The sequence below is a fragment of the Bos mutus genome, chromosome 4 (genome assembly GCF_027580195.1).
Source record: "Bos mutus isolate GX-2022 chromosome 4, NWIPB_WYAK_1.1, whole genome shotgun sequence".
Classification (NCBI taxonomy): Eukaryota; Metazoa; Chordata; class Mammalia; order Artiodactyla; family Bovidae; genus Bos; species Bos mutus.
Genome location: NC_091620.1, coordinates 57,819,996 through 57,837,826, shown reverse-complemented (window position 1 = coordinate 57,837,826; position 17,831 = coordinate 57,819,996). Strand labels below are relative to the sequence as shown.

Here is a 17,831-nt window from a genome sequence, read left to right as displayed (position 1 = left end):
ATTACCCCATCTTATCATCAATTAACAATACACATACCTGTACAGTCTTTTTTATTCTATGGGAAGGACCTGGATACTCTGGAGAATACAAATCTGTGAGGAATAATGAGTTGATTAATGTTGACTTTCCCAGTCCAGATTCACCTAAAAGAAACAAAGGGGGAAATCTCTTAAAACTCAGTCAACTTATCAAGCTTAAATATTCAACCAGTGTTATAATCAAACTTGCTTTCATCCAATTACTTCTTGGAGGACAAGCAAGTGACATTACAAAATACACTATAAAGACTCCCTATTACAATAAGTTCTTAGCCCTAATTTTCTTACCTATCAAGTCAGACTCGTATTTGGAAAGGATTTTTAGCGTCATAATTCTACAATCTGTTTTTTAAAAGTAATGTTAAAAAAAAAAAAGTAATGTATCTGATACAATAGTCACCAGTTTTTTTTTTAAACAGTGATATATTCCTAAAGATGAAAGTCATGAAGGAAACATCCCACTTGGATTATATACTGCTGCTTCAGTGCAATAAAGCATAATAGAAGTACAAACGCTTATTCAGACAATTAATGAATGACCAAGGCAAGAAATCAGGTAAGTACAAAAAAGTAAGAGGTCTGCTGACAAAAAAAGAAGAAAAATTAATCACAATGTATGTTAAAAGCAAACCACAAAAAAAAACCCACTTCTAATTTACCCATATACCAATCAATTTAAGTATGCTCTATAAACTAGATTCCAAAAAGTCGTACTTTTCATATTTCTATATACTTTTTATAAAAATGCTTCTGTCTAAACCGAAAACGGAGGGAGGTAAAACGATTTCCACTAAGATTCACATACTCGTCTCTAACCCTTCATGTCAAGTGTAAGAGACCATATCAAATGTACAGCTAATTTTTACTAACATCAACAACTTTAGAATATATGTAATATAAAGTCAAAATAAATTAACAACCATAATAATAATTATCAATTAACATGGCACCAGTTGCTAGTAGTTCAGTTAGTTTAATAGGCATCTTTATCCTATATAACTGATATTGCAAGTTTTTTATGAATACTATCAGTCTTTCATATGGTGGGGGAAGGATTAAACTTTTCCCTCTAATTTTCAACTGTGGCTAGCATTCACTAACGAAAATAAAGAGTTTTCCTCTGGAGGGAAACAGCTAGTTTTAAAATATGTGAATCATAAAAAGTAAAGATTTTGTCAAAATATCCAAGTGGATACCAAGGAATCGAAAGTGTGACATGATTGGTGGTTCATTCTTAACTAACTCAAATTTTTATGATAGAAGACTATGAATTGTTAATTTTGTTACAGGTGGTAACATTTACAGTGATAACATAAAATGAGATTTCCACGGTATTTCTATCCTAGTCCTGAGAACAGATTTTAATTGAATGATCAGTAATTTAGGTGACATACACTGATTAGCAGTAAAGTACTAGGAGTTATGGACTAAGCTAATGATATAAAAATGAAAATGACTACTTCAATTCTCAAAGGCATTTCTAGGGTAATACACACTACTAACTATAATTTAATTTAATAAGTGTTTCAGTAGTACACATTTAGTGTGCCATGTAAAGAGTCAAGAAGTTATTATTTGGGCTTAATGAAGAAAACATCTTCATATCATCCACTTACTTGAGGGTTCTGGGCAGAGTAAGAACAGAGCCCCAAAATCTAAAGCTTTCTCCCTTCTAAATATTAATCTATTAGTTTCAACCATTAATAAATTTGGAGGCCATTCAAAGTTTTTACAAACTCTGTTTGTCAAAATACATGTAAATGTAACCACTGAAACGCTATATACCTCTGCAAGTAAGTTTCATTTCCAAACTAAATTTTTTCCACACTTTTATCTCCTTTTAGTCACTTTTTTCCTATGGCAGCCCCAAACTACAATTTTATCAATTTTTTTAACCTGTGTTACATAAGAATAAAAAAATAATTTCTCCTATTCATATGCCAGTTAACTCTATAACAGTTAAATATTAGTTTTTAAACCCTTCAAACTTATTTCAGCTCTTTCCCTTCCACTTTCTTCCTAAAAATTCAGTCCAGAAATCATTATCTGAGGCTGAGGACATCAGGTGAACATGCTGGAGGGAAGACACAGTGGCCCAGGGAAGGCTAATAGGCGTCTACAGGATAAAGACCACTTCCCAAGGAGTCTGGGAGAAGGCCTGAACTCAAAAACGATGAGGAAGGCGTGAAGAGTGGCTTGCCACAGGGTGTCACAGCACTTGAGAGGAGTGAGTAGCACTACTCCACCACAGGGAGGAAGAGAAAAGCCTGGACAGAAGATTAGTTTCATACAGGAAAACTGATCAAATAAGCACAGTTAAAAAATTATGAATCACTATGCTCCTGCTTCGTCACTTCAGTCGTGCCCGACTCTGCGCAACCCCACAGACGGCAGCCCACCAGGCTCCCCCGCCCCTGGGATTCTCCAGGCAAGAACACTGGAGTGGGTTGCCATTTCCTTCTCCAGTGCATGAAAGTGAAAAGTGAAAGTGAAGTCGCTCAGTCGTGTCTGACTCTGAGCGACCCCATGTACTGCAGCCCACCAGGCTCCTCCGTCCATGGGATTCTCAAGGCAAGAGTACTGGAGTGGGGTGCCATTGCCTTCTCCAATGAATCACTATATTGTATACCTATAACTTATATAATATTGTACAGCAACTATAATTCAATTTTTTTAAAAAGTAAACATATGCTGTGATAATGAACTGAAACTGGAAATACTAGTGTAAACTTGATGATTTTCAACAAATATAATAGATGCAGATACACTATAGATACAAAAGTATTTATGTTTTTGTGTCCATATATAGGTGGGGCTTTCCTGGTGGCTCGGAGAAGGCAATGGCACCCCACTCCAGTACTTTTGCCTGGAGAATCCCATGGATGGAGGAGCCTGGTGGGCTGCAGTCCATGGGGTTGCTACAGTCGGACACGACTGAGCAACTTCACTTTCACTTTTCACTTCCATGCACTGGAGGAGGAAATGGCAACCCACTCCAGTGTTTTTGCCTGGAGAATCCCAGGGACGGGGAAGCCTGGTGGGCTGCCGTCTATGGAGTCACACAGAGTCAGACACGACTGAAGTGACTTAGCAGTAGTAGTTCCTGGTGGCTCAGACAGTAAAGAATCTGACTGCAATGCAGGAGACCAAGTTCAATCCCTGGGCTGGGAAGATCCCCTGAAGAAAGGAATGGCTATCCACTCCAGTATACTTGCCTGGAGAATTCCATGGACAGAGGAGCTTGGCAGGCTATAGCTCATGGGGTTGCAAAGAGCTGGACACAAATGAGAGACTAACACTTTCACTTTCTCTATATATGTATGTATACAAACATACATTTGCTGTTTTCTGATTTTGATGGTATATTAATGGCTATGCAGTAGAAGATCCTTGAGGAAGAGAAATACACAAGTATTTAAGTGGCAATGAGGCATTGTGCATTGCAAATGTTACAGAGGGCAAAAACCTGTGTACTGTACTTGTAATTTTTGTCTTTACAAATGTTACAAAATTAATTAAAACATTATCTCAGCAAGAACCACAATAAATCAGTGTCACACACTTTCAATTATGCAAAATACTTTGTACCTATAGTTCTCAATTTTTAGCTGAATTAACAACCTCTCTGAAAATCCAAATACACAATCTCTCCCTGAAAATAAATGATAAATATCTCAACTGTATTTCAGGAAGCTCAGTCAGTGAACCCAAACTCAGTTGTGTTTGACACTTTTCAACCCTATGGACTGTAGCCCACCAGGCTCCTCTGTCCATGGGATTCTCCAGACAAGAATACTCTAGTGAGTTGCTATTTCCTCCTCCAGGGGATCTTTCTGACCCAGAAATCAAACCCACATCTCCTGCGTCTCCTGCATTGCAGGCAGATTCTTCACTGCTGAGCTACCAGGGAAGCCCCAGTCACCCCTATTTTCCCCTTAAAAAGTCAGCTCCATAATCTTTAGTATTTTTGTTGTTGTTGAGTTGTTAAGTAACTCTTTGCCACCCATGGTCTGCAGCATGCAAGGTGTCCCTGTCCTTCACTATCTTCTGGAATTTGCTCAAATGCATGTCCATTTAGTCGATGATGCAATCCAACTATCTCATCCTCTGTCTCCCCTTTCTCTTTCTGCGCTTAATCTTTCCCAACATCAGGGTCTTTTCCAGTGAATCAGTTCTTCACATCAGGTGGCCAAAGTATTGGAGTTTCAGCTTCACCATCAGTCCTTCCAATGAATATTCAGGACTGATTTCCTTTAGGATGGACTGGCTGGATCTCCTTGCAGTCCAGGAGACTCTCAAGACTCTTCTCCAACACCACAGTTCAAAAGCATCAATTCTTCGGCGCTCAGCATTTTTTATGGTCCAACTCTCACATCCATATGTGACTACTGGAAAAACCATAGTTTTGACTAGACGGACCTTTGTCGGCAAAGTGTTATTTCTGCTTTTTAATATATGCTGTCTAGGTTTGTCACAGCTTTTCTTCCAAGGAGCAAGCATCTTTTAATTTCATGGCTGCAGTCACCATCTGCAGTGAATTTGGAGCTCAAGAAAATAAGTCTGTAAACTTTTTCCATTTTTTCCCTATTTGCCATGATGTGATAGGACCAGAAGTCATGATCTTAGTTTTCTGAATGTTGAGTTTTAAGTAGCTTTTTCACTCTCTTTCATCTTCATCAAGAGGCTCTTAGCTCCTCTTCACTTTCTGCCATTAGGGTGATATCATCTGTATATCTGAGGTTATTGATATTTCTCCCAGCAATCTTGATTCCAGCTTGAGCTTCATCCAGCCCGGCACTTCTTATGATGTACTTTGCATATAAGTCAAATAGGCAAGATGACAATATACAACCTTGACATATTCCTTGCCCAATTTGGAACCAGTTGGTTGTTCCATGTCCGGTTCTAAGTGTTGCTTCTTAACCAACATACAGGTTTCTCAGGAGGCAGGTAAGGTGGATAATATCACTTCAATGATTCGCAGTGTAGTTAACTTGGACTTTTGTTCTTCTCTACTACATTCCCTTGTCTCTTGGGCTTCCTGGTGGCTCAGAAGTTAAAGTGTCTGCCTGCATCTGCCTGCAATGCGGGAGACCTGGGTTCGATTCCTGGGTCGGGAAGATCTTCTGGAGAAGGAAATGGCAACCCACTCCAGTATTCTTGCCTGGAGAATCCCATGGACAGAGGAGCCTGGTGGGCTGCAGTCGACGGGGTCGCAGAGTCAGACACAACTGAGTGACTTCACTTTCACTATATTCCCTTACAGTGTTTTCACCTATCTTTACATTTTCCCGTTAAGCATCTGTAACAGTTAGAGCATACATGGAATGGGATATCCTCAACATACCATAAATCTCCTAAAATTCAGGAAAAATTTATTTTATCTTTAAAAAAAATATTTAGTAGCACAAGCTTTTAAGAAAATAATTTGCTAATGTTTCCAGAGCCACAAAATATTCAAACACTTTGCTGCAAAAATCCAACTTCAGGGACTTTAAACAGTGATACTGCCCCCTGCTCCCAATACATATACACAAGTCTTATGTGCTTAAAGATCTCCATTGCCCTATCATTTGTAACAAGGGTAAAAAAAAACTTAAAGTCTATTAATGGAGAAATAAGCTATAAAAACTATCATATATTCAGTCACAAATTAGAATACAATGTAGTCATTAAACATCTCAGTTAAAATGTTGACCAAAATTTCCATTCTCTAAAATTTTTACTGCAGCGTTCTTACAAAATTAAACACACAAATCATTCAAAAGTCAAATGAGAGTCTAAAATTTGATACAGCCACAGTTGGAAATATGCAGCTGTTAAAAGTAAAACATTGAGGATAAACATAGCAAAATGTTCATGATAATTATCTCTTGCTGGTAAGTCATTTCATTTTTTAGTATTTCTTAATTTTCACAAATTTCAAGTATCATTATGGAAAAGTCTCCTTTCTGAGAGGTGCATCTTACTGAGGCCCTAAAAAGATCCCACCAGGTTTACTTCCTTCCTAGAAAATAATACAGTATAATTATTTTACATATTGTTTACTTCTATGTCTATCTCCCTAAATAAGCATAAACTCCAGTGATCTTCTCATAGAAGAAACAACATAATTACTGTAATTTATAACTATAATAATGTAATATAGTATTTATATAGGAAGAACTAGAATGAACTAAACCAAAGGTTGAGTAAGAGAACCAACGAAGCACATATATGTTTCAGCTTGTAATAAATGGTTTTAGGAAGACTGATTAACCATTTAAAAAATAAGGTAAAATAAACATCAAATTCTTGTCTCACATTTCACATCAAAAAATTCACATGAATCTAAGTTGCAAAATAAAAAAAGTAAACCTTAGTCTATATACTTATATACAGTGGAATCCCTAATAAGACTGAATCAAGCAGGCAGGTATCAAAGACACAAGCCAAAAGAAAAAAAAAAGACTACATGGACAATATAAAAATCAGGTTAATATATAACATGACACAAGAAAAATTCTGACAGAGTCAATACCAAACCACAACCACAACAACAATACCCTTAGAGCATCTATATAAGGAAAAAAAGGAATACAGCTTTTAAAATTAATCTAGAATATACGATTTATAAAACCAAAGATAAACAGAAATAATTAAAAAGTTAACCGGCAACAATATTATGTAGAAAGAAAATAAGACATCAATTTTTAGGTATTAAATTGGCAAAGAAACACTGTAATATCCACTGATGGCAGTATGCTATCAACACCTGGTTAGTGTGCAAAGTGGTATACAATCTATCTTAGGTCAATTTGGTATTAATATTAAAACCCTTAAAACAACTCATAAGCCTTCAGAAAAAAATACCAATTCAAACTTACAAAGCTTTATCCTAAAGAAGTAAATAAAAATTCAAGTACAGATATAACTACAACCATGTTTACTCTAACTATATTGATACTGGACAAGGCAAATTTTGGTATACCCAACCTACAAAGCCAATGAAATCTGCAACTCAACCATAGCTAGATTATCAAAAAATATCTATTATTAAAAGATGATCATAATTTACTGCTAAATTTTATAAGACAACTACAGATTGTAATTACAAATTGTAATGTCTTACAGACATTACAGATACATATAAACAAAAACACTGTATGTTTCTATGCTTAAGAGTTACCACTGGATGACAGATTATGGTAATATTTATTTTCATTTTGCTTTTCTGCTTTTCCCGATTTCTACAATGAAACGCATTAACTTTATTACAAAAGCACTTTTTAAAATACGTAGCTGACCCCTAGAAGGAATACAAAAATCTAAATAGTAGGTGAGTTTTTTCTCCCTAAAACTTTCTCTGCTTTGGCTAAATTAGTTTTTTGAAATAAAATTCATATAACAAAAATGCACTATTTTAAAGTGTACAACTCAGTGGTTTTTCTGTATTCACAACGTTGTGCAATCATCATTGGTTAAATTACTTTTATTACTAAAAGCAAAATAAAAATACAAAGCTCAGGGCAGAAAATTCTGAAGTATTAAAGCATTTCAAATATTCAACCTATCATAATGTCAGAATTAAGCGTAATTCCACTAAATGCCCAATAACCTAGATACAAAATGGCCAATACTACTTTTCAATTTCATCAACTAACTAACTACATTAATATAAACACCAACAAGAAGGTGGGGGAAAATTATCTATGACAGTCATTGTTTATTCTGTCACTCATTAAATGCCTCCCATCCCAATGGAAAAGAAATGCAAAAAAGCAAAATGGCTGTCTGGGGAGGCCTTACAAATAGCTGTGAAAAGAAGAGAAGTGAAAAGCAAAGGAGAAAAGGAAAGATATAAGCATCTGAATGCAGAGTTCCAAAGAATAGCAAGAAGAGATAAGAAAGCCTTCCTCAGTGATCAATGCAAAGAAATAGAGGAAAACAACAGAATGGGAAAGACTAGAGATCTCTTCAAGAAAATTAGAGACACCAGGGAACATTTCATGCAAATGTTATACATTTGCTCGATAAAGGGCTCGATAAAGGACAGAAATGGTATGGACCTAATAGAAGCAGAAGATATTAAGAAGAGGTGGCAAGAATACACAGAAGAACTGTACAAAAAAGATCTTCACGACCCAGATAATCACGATGATGTGATCACTGACCTAGAGCCAGACATCCTGGAATGTGAAGTCAAGTGGGCCTTAGAAAGCATCACTACGAACAAAGCTAGTGGAGGTGATGGAATTCCAGTTGAGCTATTCCAAATCCTGAAAGATGATGCTGTGAAAGTGCTGCACTCAATAAGCCAACAAATTTGGAAAACTCAGCAGCGGCCACAGCACTGGAAAAGGTCAGTTTTCATTCCAATCCCAAAGAAAGGCAATGCCAAAGAATGCTCAAACTATCGCACAATTGCACTCATCTCACACGCTAGTAAAGTAATGCTCAAAATTCTCCAAACCAGGCTTCAGCAATATGTGAACCGTGAACTTCCTAATGTTCAAGCTGGTTTTAGAAAAGGCAGAGGAACCAGAGACCAAATTGCCAACATCCGCTGGATCATGGAAAAAGCAAGAGAGTTCCAGAAAAACATCTATTTCTGCTTTATTGACTATGCCAAAGCCTTTGACTGTGTGGATCACAATAAACTGTGGAAAATTCTGAACGAGATGGGCATACCAGACCACCTGACCTGCCTCTTGAGAAACCTATATGCAGGTCAGGAAGCAACAGTTAGAACTGGACATGGAACAACAGACTGGTTCCAAATAGGAAAAGGAGTACGTCAAGGCTGTATATTGTCACCCTGCTTATTTAACTTCTATGCAGAGTACATCATGAGAAACGCTGGACTGGAAGAAGCACAAGCTGGAATCAGGATTGCTGGGAGAAATATCAATAACCTCAGATATGCAGATGACACCACCCTTATGGCAAAAAGTGAAGAGGAACTAAAAAGCCTCTTGATAAAAGTGAAAGTGGAGAGTGAAAAAGTTGGCTTAAAGCTCAACATTCAGAAAATGAAGATCATGGCATCCGGTCCCATCACTTCATGGGAAATAGATGGGGAAACAGTGGAAACAGTGTCAGACTTTATTTTTGGGGGCTCCAAAATCAGTGCAGATGGTGACTGCAGCCATGAAATTAAAAGACACTTACTCCTTGGAAGGAAAGTTATGACCAACCTGGATAGCATATTCAAAAGCAGAGACAATAAATACTTTGCCAACAAAGGTCCCTCTAGTAAAGGCTATGGTTTTTCCTGTGATCATGTATGGATGTGAGAGTTGGACTGTGAAGAAGGCTGAGCGCCGAAGAATTGATGCTTTTGAACTGTGGTGTTGGAGAAGACTCTTGAGAGTCTCTTGGACTGCAAGGAGATCCAACTAGTCTATTCTGAAGGAGATCAGCCCTGGGATTTCTCTGGAAGGAATGATGCTAAAGCTGAAACTCCAGTACTTTGGCCACCTGATGCGAAGAGTTGACTCATTGGAAAAGACTCTGATGCTGGGAGGGATTGGGGGCAGGAGGAGAAGGGGACGACAGAGGATGAGATGGCTGGATGGCATCACTGACTCGATGGACGTGAGTCTGGGTGAACTCTGGGAGTTGGTGATGGACAGGGAGGCCTGGTGTGCTGCAATTCATGGGGTCGCAAAGAGTCGGACACGACTGAGCAACTGAACTGAACTGAAACTTTACTAATAAGTCATACACAAAATATACATTATAATAAACTCTGAATCCCCAAAATGGCTAAACCACCATGTTCTAATTCTAAGCTCCTTCTGCCAACAAAAAGGCCAGTGCTACTAAAGACATTTGATATAGGTCAACTAAATTATGATCAAAAAAAAAAAAACCCCCTCTGCTATAAAAATTTTGCAAAGCCAAAGCTTAGTCTTATAAAAACGATTAATCTGAATTTTATCTTCAAAAAATTCAAAGTAACAGATTTAATGCCACTTGCTTTTCAAAATATTTTCTGGTCAGATAAAGCAATCTATGTTAGTTCTACCTCTTTGAAAGATTCTAGTAAAATCAGGAATTTACAATTAACATTTTATTCTCAGAGCATGCTTTTTTTTTTAAGTGAAATCGCTCAGTCATGTCCGACTCTTTGCGACCCCATGGATTGCAACATTCCAGGCTCCTTCATCCATGGGATTTTCCAGGCAAGAATACTGGAGTGGGTTGCCATTTCCATCTCAGAGCACAGGCAAGTCTAATTAAGAAGCACACAAAGAATTGTCAAGTTCCAAGCCCAAACAGGTTTGACGCTTTGTTCCATTAAAGACCTAACTGTCTTCATTATTTAATATTGCTGACACTGGGTTTTAAACTAAATTTTCAAATAAAGATTCAAAATCAAGAATTCCAATCTCTTCATCCTGGAGGCAATCAAGGTCTTTAAAATCTACGCTAGCCTACACTTCCAGCCGTTTTTCCAACTATTACAAAGTGAACTCTTCAGGGTAGGATCCTAAAATCAATGTATAATGCCAATTAATCTTAAAACTCCCTCTGCTCCTCCATATCATCCATAAAGCACAATTACATATAACCTGACAACTTGTTTTCTTCCTGCACTGAAACAGATACCTTTTTCTTGAGCACTTAAGAAGTAACTAGTTTATATTAAGGCACCTAGACTAACTGAGCAAGGTGAGCGGCATACACTATGAAAGTATGTGGAAGGAAATGACTAGGGGAATAGAAAATTCACCTCTCCCACTTCATGCTGACCCTAGGACAGAAACTACTCATTTCAGTAGAATGGCAGAAAAAACTGCTTGTACTATTTAAGTTATCTACAATTCTCATTCCTTTTTCTGTCTGTCCCTCGTCTCTTTAATTTTTTTAGGGAAAACAGAATATCTAGTTGAAATCATGCAAGTTCAAATCATAATGGATGCACTATATCCAGTATTTCCAAATGAGCCTCTGCATCTTGCCTAGAAAATCCCGTGGACAGAGGAGCCTGGTGGGCTGCTGTCCATGGGGTTACACATAGTCGGACACAACTGAAGCGACTTAGCATGCATGCATTGGAGGAGGAAATGGCAACCCACTCCAGTGTTCTTGCCTGGAGAATCCCAGGGACAGAGGAGCCTGGTGGGCTGCTATCTACGGGGTCGCACAGAGTCGGACACGACTGAAGCGACTTAGCAGCAGCAGCAGCATAGTGCTTAAGAACACACCAGAGAGAGAGAGACTGGGTTTGGTTCTGGCATCTGACAGCAGTGTGGCCATGGGCAAGTAACTAATATCTCCATGCCTCAGTTTTTGCATCTTTAAAATGCAGAAAACAATAATACTCATATCATAAGGTTACTGTTAAGGACTGTATGAGTTACAGAAATAAAGTGTCAATACTTTATGTACTTGAAATATTGCCTGACGCATAGGTGCTGATTTTTGTTGGCTATTGTTTTTCCAACTGGACTGCCCACTCAATGTCTATCCCAATTATATTCTTCAAAAATCTGCCCTAATACCTCTTCCTCAAATAAGGTAGTAATAATGTCCAACCAGGGATAAGCTCTCCTATACCTTTAAACATCTGTTCTTAATTTCTATATGACTCTACTAACTTGTATTTACTTCCTGAAAACGTTATCTTTTTATGTATATTTTATATCATTATGTAAATTATAAGATCCTTTAGGCAAGAAAATACAGGAATACCAATATGCCTCTTTTATACAAAAAAAGTCCCTCAGGTAAATAATAAATATTGCTTATGAAGCAAGGTTACTGGATAAAGGTTTCCCAACAAAGGGTGAAGAGATTAAGAAATCAACTGTTAAATATAGATTCTCAGTTTGTATCAATGTATAAATCTCAAACCAAAAACTGTTTTAAGAGTCGAAGTTGCTCTGAGCATAAATCACAAAAATGAGGACTCAGTTTATAAGGAATAGCTTGTAGTCTCTATTGTAAGTCAAGAATGTTACAGCAAGTGCTCGCTTCGGCAGCACATATACTAAAATTAGAACGATACAGAGAAGATTAGCATGGCCCCTGCACAAGGATGACACGCAAATTCGTGAAGCGTTCCATATTTTTTGTGATGGATTCATTTTGATATTTGGCAAAACTAATACAATTATGTAAAGTTTAAAATAAAATTTAAAAAAATAAAATATTCCAGACATGGGTAAAAAAAAAAAAAAAGAATGTTACAGCAAGGTTAGCTTTAGCTTTCTATAATATACACACAGTGCTGTCAGATATGGCCTGCAGTCTGAAAAACAATGTATAAAATACTTAAAAGGTGACTTTTATGTGTCACACACTGCAACTATGTAGATGAAAAGATTCAGACCTTGTACTCTAGTCTACACAAAGACAGCTAATTAAACAGTAATGTTCAAGATATGGGCAGGAGGACAGAATAATAATATTGATACCCATTCTCTTTTATTCTCATTTTAAGTCTTATCAAAGAGAAAAAACAAGCTATACTTGACAAAAGGTCTAACCAAAAAAACTAGTAAGAATCAGCATCGTGTTCCCATGGTGGTTAACACTGATTGAATATATCTATGAGGGCATGTATTAGTTAAGGGGAAAAAATAAAACACTAACAATACATAGCTGCAACGTGTACAACGGCTGATTTAATTAAATAAAATGTACATGTTAAATATAAAATGTTCAAGTGTTACATGTGGCAACAACAACAAAAAAACTAGTAAGTTACATTCAGAGATTCCATATTTCCTTTAACAGTCAAGATCAGCTGATTATTATATATCTTTCACCTGGAAAAATGCCACAGCAATTCAAACCAAATATCTGGTCTTGACTCCCAGACATTACTAAGCAGACACTCAAAAAGTCACTCTTTAAGTTTTAATAATAAAAATTTTTGAAAACTGTTATGGTTCTCCTAATGGACCTAGGAGGTTTTTTTACAAATTAAAAAATGATCTTTTATTTGTCTACAGTTTGTCATTTAAGATCACTAACCTTACATAGTAAATGTAAATATAAGATGCAGCATTTCTTCAAGTATAACATCCGTGTTACCAACCTAGGAAGAGGTGTGTCCTGCATATTTTATTCACCTATCTAGACCCACACCTCTGCTCTACAGCAGCAATTTGCAAGCCAGGTATACCATACTTTTTATTCAACCAGAGGCAGACAAGTATCAAGTTTGCAGATTTTGTACCACGTTTTAACTATGAATTATTACAATGCAGATACTTCCAAACAGCCACAAACTGACCCTCAGGCAAAATATTCTGGTCAGTTGATAAAAATATTCTTCCCTTCAGTGAAGGAGTATTTCATACCTAATTCAATAATAACACCAAAATAAAATACCAGGTGTGGAATATAATTAGCAAAATTTAATGCACAATATATAAAGATCCAGCATCAACTCAATTTTGTCAAGGATAGTTAATCCAATAATTCTGCCTTCCATCTTCTTAAATAGAGAAATACAATACATTGCATCAAACTGAGAAGCCAGGTTATAAAGTCAGACTATATGAAATGAAAATATTATAAAGACATTTAAGATTAAGACTGTCATTTAAGAAAACTAATCTTACACATGGTAAAGTGTCTTTTCATATATGATGATGTTACTAAACTACAGTTAAAACAACCCTGACAATCTCTTAAAATCAAATCAGGCAGGGAAAGGTGTTCACAGGATGAAACACACCCAAGAGAAAAGTAAGAGTGAACCAAAGAAGGAGAGTCATATTTCACTTATTCCAGGGCTTACACTCAATGAATGAACTCCCAGGGTAATCACTGCATGATTATGATCCTCTACCCCATCCTCCTTTTTCAGATTTAGAGAACATATGTTTAAGTTAAACACTTGGATGATATGGCTTCAGTGCACTACATGAGCCAAAGAATAAAACTATCCTGGAGTAATAAGTAACCACCAGATGCTATTTCCTTTTGTAGCATCAACTGAAGAGAACTTCTCCAGTTTTCTGTTCCACTACCCACCTCCCACTGCTTTTCAACTTCTACTTCCCTTTCCCGCAGTTTTCAAAACTGCGCCACCTACAAAAAAACAGGCAAGAAAATACTTAAATCCCACTATGCTACTAAGTTAAATTTTAAAGTGTATCTGCATAACAAAAAACATACAACATTGATTGCTGCAGTTATTTGGGCTATTGTTTTCTTAAAACATTCTGAGTTCATTAAATAGTTATTAATAGTTCATTAATAGTTCATCAAAATTCAACTTTAGTGAGAAATCATATCTTACCGACAACCATAAGTGTGAATTCAAAACCTCTCTTCACTGATTTTCTGTATACTTGATTTGGGAGATTTGCAAATCCCACATAGCCTTCAAGGTTCTTCTGTTGCTGAGAAAAGTAAAAGAGGGTCAATTATTTATACATCAACAAAATGCTTCTATCATACATTTCAAATTCTCTTCATTAACCTATTTTTAGAAAATCATACAAACTCTTATTCATGGTAAATCAAACTGATTTTATAGTATTACCAATAAAAGTATTAATCGAAAAAATGGACAAAGTAAATTGAGCACAAGTGATTAACAGTAGTCAATTATAAAAGTCAATGAGATTGTCAGATGACATCACTGACTCGATGGACATGAGTCTGAGCAAGCTCCGGGAGTTGGTGATGAACAGGGAAGCCTGGCGTGCTGCAATCCATGGGGTTGCAAAGAGTCGGACATAACTGAGCAACTGAACTGAACTCAACTGAGTCAATTATAAAAACCCAAGGGAATAAAATAAAAATTTTAAAAAACCTGCCTCAGAGCAAAGATTTCAATTTATAGTAAGTTACTAAGATTCTGATCAAGCAACTAAAAAAACAACAAAGGATTTTTTACAATAAAAAAATTCAAATCCCCTTAAGATTATATTCAGTTCAGTCACTCAGTCATGTTCGACTCTTTATGACCCCATGGACTGCAGGATGCCAGGCTTCCCTGCTATACTATATATTATATAATTAATTATATATTTTGTATTAATAATATATTATGTTATATAACATATTCCCTGTTATATTACATATATAATCTTATATGATTATATTAAGGATTCTTTTAATTATTCCCTTTGCTCATACTAAAAACCACAGGCAGGATTTTCTTGAAATTCACCTTCTTATTCATGAAATAAAATCAAAATGTGGAGTTTAAAATTTTTCATAAACTCTTGAAAGCTCTCATGATCAATGTCAATCAGTAAACATTATCTTTCAAACTCTTACACTAGGTCCAGTGATGTCACCTCAATGCTTTTACTGGACATCAGATTTATCCTGGTTTTAAAGTAAACTTTAATTCCATTTTTTGTATAGCTTTTGATGTATAGCTTCTGTATAGCTTTGATGACCTCACCAATAATTTCATGATTAGTTCATACAAACCTACTTCTAAATTGGCATAGAAAATCAGTGTGACTCTCAACTTACCCATTGGTGACAAATACTGTCCATAGTTCAGACCATCTGAGTGAGTAGTCTTACAGATTAATTTACTCAGAGGTAGGTCTTATTCATCATTAAAACATAATGCCATTCATCATTTAAAAATAACATTCCTAAGAGATACACATTTCTCTTAAAGGTTTTTGCCACATTTAAATTCTCATCCAAAAACACTTATATGGGATCAAAGTAATAATTCAATACATTTGGATTTAACAAAGAACAGCACCCTGCATTCCTCACTAGTATCACATATATAATAAATATTCCATCCATAATCTTTTACCCTTTTTAAAAATTCATATAAATTAATTTTAAGACAAATGTTGAGCAGATAAGTAAGCCAATTAAATTAGAGGCTAATTTTAAATATACTAGTTAAGACACTGATCAGAATATTTTAAAGTCAAATATTTGAAAGCCTACTATGTGCAGAGCTAAGACTATGTATTAAATTTAAAGCTTCCTTGATTCATATTTCATCCAATTGTAACTGAAATTTAACTTAGACCAGAAAAAAGCCTCTGTATTAATTATGTAGTATACTCACAGCTACTTTGTAAAGAACATATTTCCATCATTCCAGTGTTCCAGGTTCCAACAGAACAGATCCACAGAGGAACAGTAAATGAGGAATTCCAAAAATCATTCAAGGCACATTCAGTCCAAACAGGGCAGAGAAATCCATTGGAACATAGTAAAATGAAGAGGGGGGAAAATGAAAGTTACTTACGTGTAACTCAACAAATTAGAGGTAAATTACAAATATACTGAAAGTAGACTTTTTTCTACTCACATCAAGGAAATATTTTTTTGTTGGATATAAGGCCCAGTGAGTCCATTTTAGCAGCTTTCCTGATAAAACACAGAATCAAACACCTCCTATCTTTTCAGAAAGGACAATCACTATGCCTTGCACCTGAAGTCTTACAAGAAATGATGAAAAAAGTGTAAAGTATGAAATTTCAAGAAGATATACAGGGACCGACTTTAAATTCCAAGAAGAAAAAAAAAAATGTAAATTTCATACAATTTTGCTTTGTCAGTCACTGGATTAAGACAGATCAGATCAGATAAATGCCAATATTTTCCCTAGGATCTTTATATAGTATTACTATATTTCAAGTAATTAAACTAAAGTTCAGAATTGGAAGAAATGCAAACTTGGGGATATAGGAAAGGAAGCTAAAGACTGCAAGCAATAACAAATGGAAAGATGAAATAAATGTGACCTATGAAAACTGAAAGGCAACCAACAGAGCACAGAGGAGAAAATAAGACTATGTTTGGACAAAATGTCCGTAAAAAGGGTATGTCTTTTTTTCTATATTGAACAAATCTGAGTTATATCACAACCTAGAAAAGACAATGATTATTCAAATGTCACCTCCACAGAGAGGACTGCTCTGAATACCCTTACTAAAACTACAACCTACTCCTCATCTCAGCACTTTGTTGCTTTATGTTTTTTTTTCCCTTTAGCACCTATCACCATTTAACATACATACAAATCTTGTTTATGGTGATCTCCACTCACTCTACCTCCAACTAGAACGTAAACTCCATCAAGGTACAGATTAAAGGAGTTACAGAAGTTGTGACATCAAAAAGAGGAAGCCATCTGACCATCTGAGAGAACTGAAGAAGTTTCCGAGAAAATATTTTAGGTTACATGTTCAAGAAACCCACCATACAAAAGGTGTAAGAAAAATGCCTCAGTCTACCCCTGTGTCTTATTCACTGCTTTATCCTCAAGTCACAGAACAGTCTTAGGGACAACTGGGAGACTGAGGTAAGAAAACAGGGAAAAGCATTTTAGGGCAAGCGGTGGGCCCTGAAGTGGGGGTGAACCTGGTACTTTCAGGAACAAAAATAAAGTATATGAACTCCACAGAAGTAAGGTAGTAGACCAGGGGACAAGTGGTAGAAAATAGGTCAGGGAGGCAGGCAGGGGCCAGATAATGTGGGACCTAGTCAAAGCAGGAAATCTGAGTGTTATTTTAGGCATGATGGGAAGCCACTGGAGGGTTTCACACAGGCAAGTGACCTGACCTGATTTGTGTTTTAAAGATAGTTCTTACTGTTAAGAGAAGAAATGGAAATAAGAAAACTGCTAAGAAGCCTACTATAATAGTTTAAGAAAGAAAGGGTATACTGAATTTAGATGGTGTCGATGTAGGAAAGAGAAAGATTCAGAACAGGTTTTGAAGGAAGAATGGTCAGGACACTTCTGGTGCATTACATGAGATCAGTAAAAGAGACAAAAGATAACTCTCACTACTTGACTTGAACAACTCAATGGCTAGTGATATCTCCACGGAAAGAGGGAACAAAGGAAAAGA

The 17,831-nt window shown here is 36.2% G+C and overlaps 1 protein-coding gene and 1 non-coding gene across 3 annotated transcripts in view; one reads left to right on the top strand and one right to left on the bottom strand.

Annotated features, from left to right (window-relative positions):
- SEPTIN7 (septin 7) overlaps positions 1 to 17,831 on the bottom strand; it is a 292,002-nt gene that overhangs the window by 43,118 nt on the left and 231,053 nt on the right. For both annotated transcript variants that reach the window (XM_070369525.1, XM_070369524.1), the window contains 2 exons: positions 14,282 to 14,384; positions 38 to 144 (listed from right to left, as the gene is read on the bottom strand). In XM_070369525.1, the coding sequence (XP_070225626.1) occupies positions 38 to 144; positions 14,282 to 14,291 (117 nt within the window). In that variant the 5' untranslated portion in view covers positions 14,292 to 14,384. Of the gene's footprint in view, positions 1 to 37; positions 145 to 14,281; positions 14,385 to 17,831 lie in introns of those variants that run through there.
- On the top strand, positions 11,993 to 12,099 carry LOC138987694 (U6 spliceosomal RNA). Its single transcript, XR_011464074.1, has one exon. It is a non-coding gene; the product is annotated as a U6 spliceosomal RNA (small nuclear RNA).